The sequence below is a fragment of the Carlito syrichta genome, unplaced genomic scaffold (assembly GCF_000164805.1).
Source record: "Carlito syrichta isolate Samal-C Ts95f unplaced genomic scaffold, Tarsius_syrichta-2.0.1 Scaffold311944, whole genome shotgun sequence".
Taxonomy (NCBI): Eukaryota; Metazoa; Chordata; class Mammalia; order Primates; family Tarsiidae; genus Carlito; species Carlito syrichta.
Window position 1 is genome coordinate 112,101 of NW_007256040.1, and position 13,880 is coordinate 125,980.

The window sequence follows — 13,880 nt, forward strand, 5'->3', positions numbered from 1 at the left end:
TATGCCGGTACTACACTGTCTTAATTGCAGAAACTTTGTAGTAAGTATTGAAATAAAGAAGTGAGTCTTCCAACATTGTTCTTTTTCAAATATGTTTTGGCTATTCTGGTCCCTTTCATTTCGAGAATAAATTTATGATTACTTTGCTAGTTTCTGAGAGAGAAAAAAAATGTGGGATTTTTATAAGGACTGTATTTAATCTGTAGAATAATTTGGAAAATATTGCAATCTTAACAATAGTCTTCTGATACATACAAATGGTAGGCCATTACATTGACTTAGGTTTTCTTTAATTGCTTTCAACAATGTTTTGTAGTTTTTAGTGCACAAGTATTTAATGTCCTCAATTAAATTTATTCCCACCTATTAAATGTTTGATACTAGTATAAATAAAATTATTTTAATTTTATTTTCAGATTGTTCATTGAAAGTGAGACAGTAGATAGCTAGGGAAAGGCTAGGCAGACAGAGAGAAAGGCTAGGCAGACAGACAGGCAGGTCCTCTGGTAACAATGTGGGAACTCCCAGCAGGCCTCTCAGGCTCAGCAGTGGTAAACAAACTCCCTGTGAGCCTCAAGCTAGAGCTTAAGTACTCACTGCTGGGATCAAAAAGCAACCAACAGCTCTCTATTAGGCCCCTACCTCCTGCTGATTGGTCCTTAGTACTGACCAATCAGAACAGCTAAGTGTGGACCAATCAACTCACAGCTAGTGCTAGCCAATCATCTTGGACTTAGGGCTATATAATCACCGGGTTTTGACTCCAGAGGTGGGCAACCCCTTCAGGTCCCCTCTCACTGTGGGAGGTTTTCTGTCCTCAATAAATCCTGCTTTCTCACTTTCTGGCTGTCCATGTCCCTCATTCTTCTTGGGCATGAGACAAGAACCTTGACCGCGAAGAGCTGCAACCTGAAGAGCTACAGAAGATCATTGGAGCCGAAAACTGTGCACCCCAGATGCTGGCTTGCCAGCTGATAGAACCAGCTGAGCCAGGAGAGCTGTGGGAAGAAGGTGAGATTCCAAACCCGAGACACTCTGGGGGCTAGGCCTCCCAGCCCACGGAACCAGCAACACTCTCAGGGCTTGACTTGCCAGCCCATCGGAGCTAACACTTCCAGGGGTAGGCTTACCAGCCCCTCCAGACTACCTTCTCTGGGGCTTGGCTGACTGCCCCATTGAGCTGACACTCTCGAAGCCCAGGCTGACCTGAAAAATCCTCATCAAAAGTATAAAGAAATAAAATTAGCTTTTGTACATTGAGCTTTTACCTTGCAGGTTTATAGAACTCATTTATTAGTTCTAATAGTGTTTTTGTTGTTGTTGTTGTTGTTTTGTTTTGTTTTGGTTTTTTTTGAGTTGGAGTCTCACTCTGTCATCCAGGCTGGAGTGCAGTGGCATGCTCAAGGCCACTGCAGCCTCGACCTGCTGGGCTCAGATGATTCTTCCACTTCAGCCTTCAAAGTAGCTGGAACTACAGGTGACTGCCACCACGCTCAGCTAATTTCTTGATTTATTGTAGAGAGGATGTTTCACCAAATTGCCCAGGCTGGTCTTGTACCCCTGGGCTCAGGCAATTCTCTCAACTTGGCCTCCCAAAGTACTGGAATTATAGGCTTGAACCACTGTGCCTAGCCACTAATAGTGTTTTAATGGATCCTTTAGGGTTTTCTGTAAACAAGATTATGCCATCTATAAATGGAGAGTTTCACTCCCTCCTTTCTAAAAAGAATGCCTTTTTATTTTCTTGCCTAATTGTCCTAGTTAGAACCTGCAGTAAAATTTTGAACAGAAGTGATGAAAAGAGACATCATTTTCATGCCTGATCCCTAAGATCTGTTAAGACTAAGGTCAGTCTTTATCCCATCAAGTATTACATTAGCTATGGGTATTTTATAGATGCCTTTTATCTAGTTGAAGAAGTTCCCTTTTTTTCCTAGTTTGTTTAGTGTTTTTGTTTAGTTTTTTTTTTTTTACCATGAAGAAGTGTTGAATTTTGTCAGATGCTTTTTCTGCAACTACTAAGATGGTCATGGGGTTTTTGTATTATACTCCATTGATATGGTGTATTACATTAATTGGTTTTCACATGTTAAACTTATCTTGCATTCCTGAGATAAATCCCACTTGACAATGGTTTATAATCTTTTTTATGACTTTAAATTTAGATTACTAATATTTTGTCAAAGAGTTTTGCATCCATATTTATAAGCGATGCCATCTATACTTTTCTTGTGATGTTTTTGTCTGCTTTTGATAGGGGAATACTGGCTTCATAGAATGAGTTAGAAAATGTTCCCTCCTCTTCCGTTTTTTGGGAAGAGTTTGTAAAGAATTGATGTTAATTCTTCTTTAAATATTTGCTATAATTCACCAGTGAAGCCATATAGGGTTTGGCTTTATTTGTTGGAAGTTTTCTTTTTATTATTAACTCAATCTATTTGTTATAAGTCTATTCAAAATTTCTATTTTTTTATTTAGTCAGTTTTGGTAAATTATGTATTTTTAGGAATTTGTCCATTTCACTTATATTATCTAATTGTCTAGCATACAATTGTTCTCGATATTATAACCTTTTTTGTTTCTGTGAGTTTGGCAATTATGTCTTCTATTTTATTCCTAGTTTCAGTAATATGAATCTTTTATCTTTTTTATCTTGGTTAGCCTTCATTGTTATTAATCTCAAAGTATTTTCTAATTCCCTTTGATTTATTTTTTGACTCATTGATTATTTAGGTGTGTGCTGTTTAATTGCCATATATTTGTGAATTTCTCATTTTTCTTCCTCCTGATTTCTAATTCCATTCTGTTGTGGACAGACACTATACTTTGTGTTAGTTCTTTCATTTTTAACAATTTTTATTCCTAGTCAGGCGTAGTGGCTCATGCCTTTTCTCCCAGCACTTTCAGAGGCTGAGGAGAGAGGATTACCTGAGCCCAGGGGTTCAAGACCAGCCTGGGCTACATGGCGAGACCTCGTCTCTACATAAATCATAAAAATTAGCCAGGCATGGTGGTGCATGCTTTTATTTCTAGCTAATTGAAAGACTGAAGTGGAAGGATTGCCTGAACCCAGCTAGTCGAGGCTGTGGTGGCCGTGAGCGTGACACTGCACTCCAGCCTGGGTGAAAAAGAATGAGACTACAACTCAAAAAAAAAAAAATATTCTTTTGTTTTTTTTTTAGAAACATTCTCTTGCTATGTTGTCTAGGCTAGACTTGAATGAGCTTAAGTGATCCTCGCACTTCAGTTTCCCAAGTAGCTAGAACTACAGACATGTGCCAGTGCACTGAGCTTAAAACTGCTTTTATATTAATTTTTGTGTATGTGTGTTGGAGTTTCACTCTGGAATTCAGGCTGGAGTGCAGTAGCATGCTGCTCTTGGCTGCCGCAACCTCAACCTGCTGGGCTCAGGCGATCCTTCCGCCTCAGCCTTCCAAGTAGCTGGAACTACAGGCGCGTGCTACCACACCCGGCAAATTTTTTGATTTATTGTAGAGATGAGGTCTCGCCAAGTTGCCCGGGCGGGTCTCAAACATGCGGGCTCAGGCAATCCACTCACCTCAGCCTCCCAAAGCGTGGGATTACAGGCTGAGCCACCGAGCCCGGTTTATTTAGTTATTTTAAAAAATAATTTCTCTTTGTTCATATTCTCTATTTGATTTGACATTGACATTATATGTTCCTTTACTTCTATAATAATGGTTTTCTTTAGTGTTTCATATTTATAATGGCTGCTTTGAAGCCATTGTCTAGTAAATGCAACATCTGGTTCTTTTCTTTCTTTTTTTTTTGAGAAAACAGGATTTATGAAGAGGACAGAAAAGCTCACACAGTGGGAGGGGACCCAAGAGGGTTGCCCCATCTGGTTATTTTCATAGGCAGTTTCTCTTGCTTGCTTTTTTTCTTAGCGTATAGTTTATACTTCCTATTTAATTGCATAGCTCATTTTTTTTGGTTAGAAATGAGATATTTTAGATACCACATTGTAGCATCCCTGGGTACTGGTTCCCCCCACCTCAGCTTTTGTTATTCTTATGTGCTTATTTACTTCACTTTGCCAAACGCTTGTTGTTGATCCTCAAAGAGTGCAGCCTTGAGTGTGCACACAATCGCCCTGGGATGATACTGGTTTTGGCAGGGCTCTCTTTAACTGCCTCTTTCCTTGACCACACCCAACTTTTAAATTCCACTAATTGCCTGCTGATTGCTCTACTGTTTCCAAAAATGCCCTAGGACATAAATTGCTTTAGACTGATCCAGTCAAATTTAGGCTCTTAGTAACAATATTTACCTAGGTCAGTATTTGAGATTTGCTCTGATCCCTGGAAGGCTATTTTTTGCTGCCCTTTTCTCTGTTTTTCTTTACCAAACTAGCCAGCCTACAGCTTAGCCTATAATTTTTTTTTTTTTTGAGTCAGAGTCTCACTCAGTCACCCAGGCTGGAGTGCAGTGGCACGCTCACAGCCACCGCAGCCTCAACCTGTTGGGCTCAGGCGATACTTCTGCCTCAACCTTCCAAATAACTGCAACTACAGGTGTGTGCCACCACACTCGGCTAATTTTTATGATTTATTGTAGAGACAGGACTTGCCAAGTTGCCCAGGCTGGTCTCAAACCTGTGGACTCAGGCAATCCTCTCCCCTCAGCCTGCCAAAATGCTGGGATTATAAGTATGAGCCACTGTGCCCAGCTTAGCCTATAATTCTAACAAATCTACCATTTTTTTTCCAATTTCCTTTACCATAAACTTAACCGATTTTGAGAATACCCCAAGGAGTGAATTTTCTACTTCCCTGTTTCAAATCAAGTTAGTTTCTTTGGGGAGAGATTCAGACCTCTCTAAGGCATGCTGTTTTCCCTTAGGACAAAATCTCTCAGCCACAATGATGATATTGAGGACCAGGACAATGACACACTTTCCTCTAACATCCCTGCTTGAGAAGTAAGTGCTTGGTAGAAGAAGAGGGCAGTAGTTCTAGGTGTCTTTGGCTTGCCTCATTTATAATGGATCTACTGCTCCTCAATTTCAGGACCATTAGCACTGTGTTCAACATATAGCTTTGTTCTGTGATTGGGGGCTTGGTAGGGAAAAAAAAAATGCCCCCACCTCTTGACTGCACTGAACCAGTACTTGGTTTCAGCAAGAAGTAATTGGGGGATAAGCCCATCGTGGTAGAGCATGCCTGACACATAGTTCCAGCTACTTGGAAGGCTGAGGGGGTAGGATCGCCTGAACCCAGCAAGTCAGAACTGTGGTGACCGTGAGTGTTCCACTGCACTCCAACCTGGACAACGGAATGAGATTCCGATTCAAAAAAAAATTGGGGGAAACATGAGAAATACTGGGTGCCCTGTTCCTCCTAGGAAAATAGCCCTTTGGGAACTAGATGAGAGAGGAAGTCCTGTATTCTTGGATATTTCAGTCTAGAGTAGTTTCCCTCTTCACTGGGCTTGGAATGCAGGTAAGGAGTGGGTCTTGGTTCAAATACCACAGACTTTTACTATTTTTAGAGTTTTAGTAGATTTTCTTGAATACATTTTAAATTTGTTTTATGTCATTAGATTCATTTCCACACTTTAGATGGTTGGTTACATTTTATAATTTTCACTAATTTCACTGGGAGCTGGTCCACAAAGCTCCTCTTCCTGTCATGCCAGAAGTGTGTATGCATTTATCACGTTATTACTGATGTAGTTGGATTTGTCTGACATTTTAATTTTGTTTGTAATATGTCATGTCTTTTTTTATTCTACTCCTTTTTTTTTTTTGAGTCAGAGTCTCACTCTGCTGCCCAGGCTGGAGTGCAGTGGCATGCTCACCAGCCACCACAGCCTCGACTTGCTAGGACCAGGCGATCCTTCCGCTTCTGCTTACCAAGTAGCTGGAATACAGGTGTGAGCCACCACGCTTGACAATTTTTTGATTTATTGTAGAGACGAGGTCTTGCCAAGCTGCCTAGGCTGGTCTCAAACCCCTGGTCTCAGGCAATCCACTCGCCTCGGCCTGCCAAAGTGCTGGGATTAAAGGCTTAAACCACCTCATCCAGCCTATTCCTTCTTTCATGCTTTCTTTTGCACTAAGTAAATATTTTCTAGTGAACTTTTTAATGATTTTTTTTACTACATATTTTGAGTTTTCTTAGTGGCTGCTCTGGGGCTTAACCTATGCCTCTTAGCTTTTCAGAATATACTTCATGGTCGGGCGCAGTGGCTCACGCCTATGATTCCAGCACTTTGGGTGGCTGAGGTGAGAGGATTGCCTAAGCCCACGGGTTCAAGACCAGCCTGGGAAACTTGGCAGGCCCTCATCTCTACAATAAATCAAAAAATTAGTCAGGTGTGGTGGCATACGCCTGCAGTTCCAGCTACTTGGAAGGCTGAGGCAGATGGATCGTTTGAACCCAGGTCGAGGCTGCGGTGGCCATGAGCGTGCCACTGCACTCCACCCTGGGCAACAGAGTGAAACTCTGACTCAAAAAAAAGAATATACTTCACATTTATATTAACTTAGTTTTTTTATGATATGCAACTATTACTTTTGTTTTTCTCTAATCCTTCTTCCCTTTTTTCCAGTATTGTTATGCATATTACACCTATGTAATATTTTATATGTTTTAAACTCAAGAATATATTAATTACTACTCTATATAATTTGGAGTTTCTTTTAAAGAAGCTAAGAAAAGAGAGCCACTATTTATTTATAGAGCTTGTTATATTAGTCTTATTTATGACTTCTGTTCTTCTACTTCAGAATTTCCTACAATTTTTCTTTTCTTTTCTTTTGCCTTCCTAGGGAGAAACATTAAGTTTTCTACATTGGTATCCCATTAAAATATGATTTTAAAAGACCAAAATAAAAAAGGAATAATTTAATGAACTTGGATTGTGCCACCTTAAAATATGTGTACATGTCCTAACTCTCAATATCTATGAATATAATTTTATCTGGAAATAGAGTCTTTGAAGATGAAATAAAGATAATTTCTGGAGATGAGATCATCCTGGATTTAGGGTGGGCCTGGAATACAGTGCCTGGTGTCCTTATAAGAGAAAGGAGAGGAAGATTTGACACAAGGACAGACCAAAGAATGCTGGTAGACACGAGAAGCTGGAAGAAGCAAAGGAGGATTCTCTCCTAGAGCATGGTCTTGGGGACACCTTGAATTTGGACTTCTGGCCTCCAGAACTGTGAAAGGACAAGTTTCTGTTGTTTTAAGCCACTCTAAACATTCCATATGTTTTTACTAGGTAAATCAATTTTTGCTTTAGTTTATGAAATTTTCCTTCCCTGCACAATTAAGACTTTGGCCACAGAGTCAAAACTGGTGGTTCTAATTGTTAAAAACTATTTCAAAGTATTAGTCCTGATTAATTAGCATTGATCTTGAACAATAAACAAACACATTTTAGGTGAACATATACATTTCAATAACTTCCCTATTACCTACCTAGCCATTACGTTAAATAAAATAGCAGGGAAGTTGTGCCAGTTTGTTGCTTATTATCTCCAAATTCACCCTTATTGACTGGTCTGTGAAAACGAATCTGAACCATTTAAATATTTTTCCTTTAGACAACTGGCACTGGAGCTTTCTCAGTAGAGGACACTAGAAAGGCAGTGCAGAAAGAAAATATTTTGCTTCCTACTTCTGGTTAGTTCACTGAGTAGGCAGCTCTTGCAGCTTGTGCAACTCTTTGCTGCCTGGCCTCTGTGGTGCACCGGTTTCAGTAGCACCAGGCAGCTTCCCCTGGCACCCTCCTTGTGGTTTTGCAGTAAAGTGCTTGTGGTGAGACATTTCCCTGTGAACATATTACTCAGGCACCCTAAAATGCCAAATCCAGAGGGTAGGTTGCTGGTAAGTTCCAGAAGGCAGAGTTCAATTAATATCCAGATGTTGCCAGGTGCTGTGGCTCAAGCCTGTAATCTTAACACTTTGGCAGGCTGAGGCGAGAGGACATCTGAGACTAGGAGTTTGAGACCAGCCTGGCCAACTTGGCGAGACCTCGCCTTTACAATAAATCAAAAAATTAGCAAGGCGAGGTGGTTCGCACCTGTAGTTCCAGCTACTTGGAAGACTAAGGTTGAAGGATCACCTGAACTCAGCAGGTTGATGCTGTGGTAGCTCTGAGGTGCCACTGCACTCCAGCCTGGGAGACAAAATGAGACCCCAACTTAAAAATATATATATATCCAGTTTGGAGTTTCAGCAACTTCTGCCTGCAAGGCACCACGACATCATTCCTGCCATTGAGTCTCCACTGCTGTGTCCTCTCCAAGAAGGTCTGGATCTTAGCCAAGGGCAAAGAGTAGTATTGGAGGGTGTTAGGGTTCGTGGCTATCATATTTACTATTCTTATATTCTTTAGAGTTCTCTTTACTCCTTACTAGCTAATCCTTCATTAATCTCATGTTATTAATAAGTATTTATCAACATTTCCCCTGAAAATCAAGACAAGACAAGGGGGCCCACACTTACCACTCTTGTTCAACATTGTGTTGAAAGTCTTAGCTAGAGCAGTTAGACAAGAAAAGGAAATCAGGGGTATCCAAATAAGAAAAAAGGAAGTTAAGTTATCCCTTTCTGCTGATGATATGATCCTACACCTCGAAAATACAAGAGAATCTGTCAAAAACCTGCTTTCACTGATAAATGACTTTGGGAATGTCTCGGGGTAGAAAATAAATGTGCAAAAGACAACTGCAGTCTTATATACCAACAAAAAGCAGGTAGAGACCAAATAAAAAGCACAATCCTATTCATAATAGCCACATATACACACACACACAAACAATGAAATACCTTGGATTTTCCTAACCAGAGAAGAAAAAGACCTTTACAATGAAAACTACAAAACACTGCTCAAAGAAATCAAAGATGACACAAACAAATGGGAAAATATTCCATGCTCATGGATTGGAAGAGTCAACATTGTAAAGAATGCCATCCTACCAAAGGCAATCTACAGATTCAATGCAATACCCTTTAAATTACCAACATCATTCTTCTCAGATCTGGAAATGACAATACAGAAATTCATATGGCAACATAAATGACCATGAATAGCCAAAACAATCCTTAACAAAAGAAACAAAGTGGGAGGTATCACACTTTCAGACTTTAAACTTTACTATAAGGCTACAATAATCAAAACAACCTGGTATTGGTACAAGAATAGGCACGTGGATCAATGGAACAAGATAGGGATTCCAGAAAAAAAAATCTATTTCTCAACCAACTCATCTTAGACAAACCCTCCACCAGCAACAACTGGGGAGAGGAGAATCTATTCAGTAAATGGTGCTGGGAAAACTGGCTGACCACATGCAGAAGATTGAAACAGGACCCCTATGCATCACCATACACAAAAATAAACTCCAAATGGATCAAAGTCCTAAATGTAAATGCTCATGGATTGGAAGAATCAACATTGTTAAAATGTCCATCCTACCTAAGGCAATCTACAGATGCAATACAATACCCATTAAATTACCAATATCATTCTTTTCCGACCTGGAAATGACAATACAAAAATTCATATGGAAACATAAATGACCACGAATAGCCAAAACAATACTTAACAAAAGAAACAAAGCCATAAGAACCTTAGAAAATGCAGGAGTCACCCTTATGAAAATTGGAACTGGCAACCAATTCCTGATCAAAACCCCAAGTGCCCATACCATAAGATAGACCTCATTAAACTGAAAAGCTTCTGCAAAGCTAAAGAAACCATCAAGAGAGTGGGAAGACAGCCCACAGAATGGGAAAAAATATTTGCCAAGTGTTTATCTGACAAAGGTCTAACATCCAGAATATAAAAGGAACTCAAGCGTGCCAAAAGGAAAAACAGCAACCCCATTAAAAAGTGGGCAAAAGACATGAATAGACACTTCTCAAAAGAAGATACACAGGCAGGCAATAGAGACATGAAAAAGTGCTCAGCCTCACTCATCATCAGAGAAATGCAAATCAAAACCACATTGAGATACTGCTTAACCCCAGTAAGAACAGTCATCATTAATAAAACAACAACAGATGCTGGCAAGGATGCAGAGAAAAAGGAACACTTCTACACTGCTGGTGGGGATGCAAACTAGTGCAACCTCTTTGGAAAACAGTGTGATGATTTCTAAAAGACTAGACATTGACCTTCCATATGACCTAGCAAACCCCCTTCTGGGAATATACCCAGAGGAACTGAAATCATTCTACAAAAAAGATACCTGCACATGCATGTTTGTTGCAGCTCTATCCACAATAGCAAAAATATGGAACCAACTATGCTGCCCATCGGAGCTGGACTGTATTAAAAAAATGTGGTACATATAATCATTTGAATAGGAATATTTACATACATATAACGAGATATCTTGGGGAGGGACCCCAAGTATAAGCATGAAACTCTTTTTTTGTTTACACCATATCCGCATAGCCTGAAAATAATTCTATAAAATATTTCAAATAATTTTATTTATGAAATAAAAGATTTGACTGCAAATAAAAGATTCGACTTCACATGAGGTCAGTTATGGAATTTTGCACTAGTTTGCATCTTTACCAGCAGTGTATTATGCAGCTATAAAGAAGGACAAACATATAGACTTAGCAGCAGCTAGGATGGATTTAGAGTCTATCATACTCAGTGATCTATCACAGAAACAAAGAACAAAGTACCACAAGTTCTCACTCATAAGTGAACCCTGAACATTTACCATAATACTATAAGAAAGGGATTGGCAGTAGCAGGATATTGCTGAGGTGGGGTGGGGAGACACAGCATCAATAAGGGTATCTGATTTCAAACCAAGCAAAGTGGGGACCAAACGGAGGGCCAAATTTTACCTGTACGATGACTACTTGTCTACCTAATCCTGAATTGTACATCTTTAAAATAATAAAAAAAATTTAAGTATTTATCTTAAATATTTCCTATTCAAATGATTGTGTGCTTTTTTTCCTGTCCTGATAGCACCCAGACTGATGTAGAAGTGATCGAATACAAATACATATTTTCACATGCCTTTTACAACAATTCCTGTGAAGTAGACATGGCAAGTACTATTTAACATTCACATCTTACTGGTGAGGACTAAGGCTCACAGACTGTGAGCGGTCCAAAGACATAGTCTTTTTTATAATCCATAAAATGGGGCTAACAATATAACCTAACTTCTGGGGTCATTACAGAGATCAAATGAGGTAAAGCATGTAAAAGTGTTTAGTACTTGATAATGACTTGATAATTGTTTACTGTAATATACAGGCCAAGCATCCCTAATCTGAAAATGTGTAATCCAAAATGTTTCCTTCATAATCTAATGGTTGACATGATGCCATAAGTGGAAAATTCCATAACTGACCTCATGTGAAGGGCTGCGGTCAAATCTTTTATTTCATGAATAAAATTATTTAGAATATTTTATAAAATTATTTTCAGGCTATGAGGATATGGTGCAAACAAAAAAAAAAAAATGAGTTTCATGTTTATACTTGGGGTCCCTCCCCAAGATATCTCGTTATGTATATGTAAATATTCCAAATCTGAAGAAATCCAAAATCTGAAACATTTCTAGTTTCAATATTATACTTAAACTCTAAAAATTCTTAAGACGGACTGGTATTTTGCTAAACTATTTGGAACGAGTTCTATAGGTCTTATGTATCTTTTCAGTATCTATTTTTTTTCAATTAATGGTATTTGTTTTGTTAAGTACCATAGCATAATTAACAAAGATAAACCAATCAATTCATAATCACCTCCTGTGTTTATTGCTTTCTGAGGACAATAATAACCAGAATGAAAGCTAATTAACCTAGGCTAAGTTTACGTCAGCTTAGTGAAATTCTAGGCCCACTGTGATCAAATTTCTAAAAATCACAGCCCTAAATTTACAAAGTGAATCCAATTTTAATATTTCAGTGTAAATAACACATGCAATTTAAACATTTCTAGTCTCACAGGTTTACAGTCTATTAATTTTTTTGGTCATGGTGTGGGGAGAAAACAGGAAGTTAAAGGATTCAGTTTACTATACCTGTGTCAATTATTATACCAATACTTTGATCACTGAAAATTTCTCCAAATACTGAAGGTCAGGACTGTACTAAGAGTTGAGGTTACATATTAAACAAACAAATGTGGTTACGAACCTGTAGAAAACCACAGGTTATATATTACTGCATAGAGATAATAATATATAAAAATTCCTGGTTAATGTAAAGTACTTTGGTAGTATTGAAAACACAATAGAAAATTATCCTGTATAAATGGGACAGATACTGCACGTGTCGAACTTTCAGTAGAGAGAATAATGCTTCATGGCCAATTTATCATGTAGTATTTTTTAGACTCAGGGACATTTCAAGTGGTCTTCTTCTATAACAGTATGAGCCCTCCCCCACTCCCCTCCCTGAACTGGTGAGTACATTTTCATTTGGTACAAGAATCATTTTAAAGAGAAACAAGTGACAACCAAGTAGGGGCCCTTTTTCCTTCCTCAAGCATAAAGCCCTTTGGCTGGCCTCCTTTCCACGGGGGAGAGGAAAAATAAACAAAACCACTTTGGTACCCGGAGGACAAGGAGAAATGCAGCGGAGTTAGGTCAGCCCCTCAGAAGTTCCTCAAGATCATCCGTGGGGGTAGGGGCCTTGACCGGAAAAGGCCGGATTGCCCTCACAGGAAGGGCAAGCGACCCCGGAGCTTGCGGACGCGAACGCCACCACAGAGTTCCAAGGCGTCTGCCAGAGCGTCCGCCTCAGCGCCTCCACCGCCTCCCAGAGCGGTAGCTAGGCAACGGTGGGCCCTCCAGGAGAACCGAAGCCGGCTACTGTTAGTGCCTCTGGCGGCGAACTGCGAGCGCTGCAGAACGCTCTCACCGTTTTCCCCCTCCCTTCTCTCCACCCCGTTTGCCCCCGCCCACTCCTTCGCCACTTAGGCTCCTCCCTCCTCTTCTCTCTGTGTCTCTCTCTCTCTCGCTCTCGCTCTCTCCCTCTCCTTCCTCCTCCGCCTCCTCAGCTCTTGGGCTAGAATATCTATGGGTCGAAACGTGATGCGATGAATCCGAGAGAGACCGAAACTGGGACGAGGAGTGCGGCGGAAGCAGTGGGACTCCCGAGAATGGGGGCTTCACCACAATAGAGGCAGCGCCCCCACCCGCCTCCGCCAGCCCCTCCGGAGCGAAGCCCCCAAACCCCCTCGGGAAAAGGATGGCGGCGGCACCTACCCAGATCGAAGCCGGTGAGTAGCTGTGTTCGGGAGGCTAAGGGTATGGGGGCTTTGCGCGACGGCTGTCAGTTTTTTTTTTGTAAAAGCTTCTATTTCTCTTCTTTGCCTCCCTCTCAATCTTTTTTTCCCCCCTTCTTCCTCAGAGCTGTATTACCTGATCGCTAGGTTCTTGCAGTCCGGACCCTGCAACAAATCCGCTCAGGTGAGGGGGAGGAGATCTGGGAGTCGTGGAGAATGGTCCCAATGGGGAAATCGAGGCAGCGGGGTGAGCAGTTCGCCGAGGGTAAGGGAAAGGCCGGCCTTGACTAGTTCTACCGTCAGCGGCTGGGTTTGAAGTGGGGAGGAGGAATGAGTTGATGGCCCCAGCTGTTCCTCATATCCGTGTTTCCCTTTTGCTCAGGTGCTAGTGCAGGAGCTCGAGGAGCATCAGGTACGGAACCCCTTCGGGAAGGGGTGGGGAGGGTTGGGGTGAGACTGGAGGAAGGGGAGGGCAAGTCTGGGGCGGAAGGCAGGGGCCGAAAGGGAGGCTTCGATCTGGGCACCCATAGCTGTTGTCACCGGGGTGAATCGACTTCTTCCCTCAAAAGGGGCGGAAAACGCTGGGGTCTTAAGTCGTCCCCTCTTTATGCTTGTGCGAGGCGTTTTTTCAGGAT

General features: G+C 40.8%; 1 protein-coding gene across 3 annotated transcripts in view; it reads left to right on the plus strand.

Moving 5' to 3' along the window:
* Positions 1-12,952: 12,952 nt before the first annotated feature.
* BRWD3 (bromodomain and WD repeat domain containing 3) overlaps positions 12,953-13,880 on the plus strand; it is a 111,990-nt gene continuing 111,062 nt past the window's right edge. For all 3 annotated transcript variants that reach the window (XM_008069344.2, XM_008069345.2, XM_008069346.2), the window contains exons 1-3: positions 12,953-13,239; positions 13,371-13,429; positions 13,628-13,657. In XM_008069344.2, the coding sequence (XP_008067535.1) occupies positions 13,209-13,239; positions 13,371-13,429; positions 13,628-13,657 (120 nt within the window). In that variant the 5' untranslated portion in view covers positions 12,953-13,208. The remainder of the gene's footprint in view (positions 13,240-13,370; positions 13,430-13,627; positions 13,658-13,880) is intronic.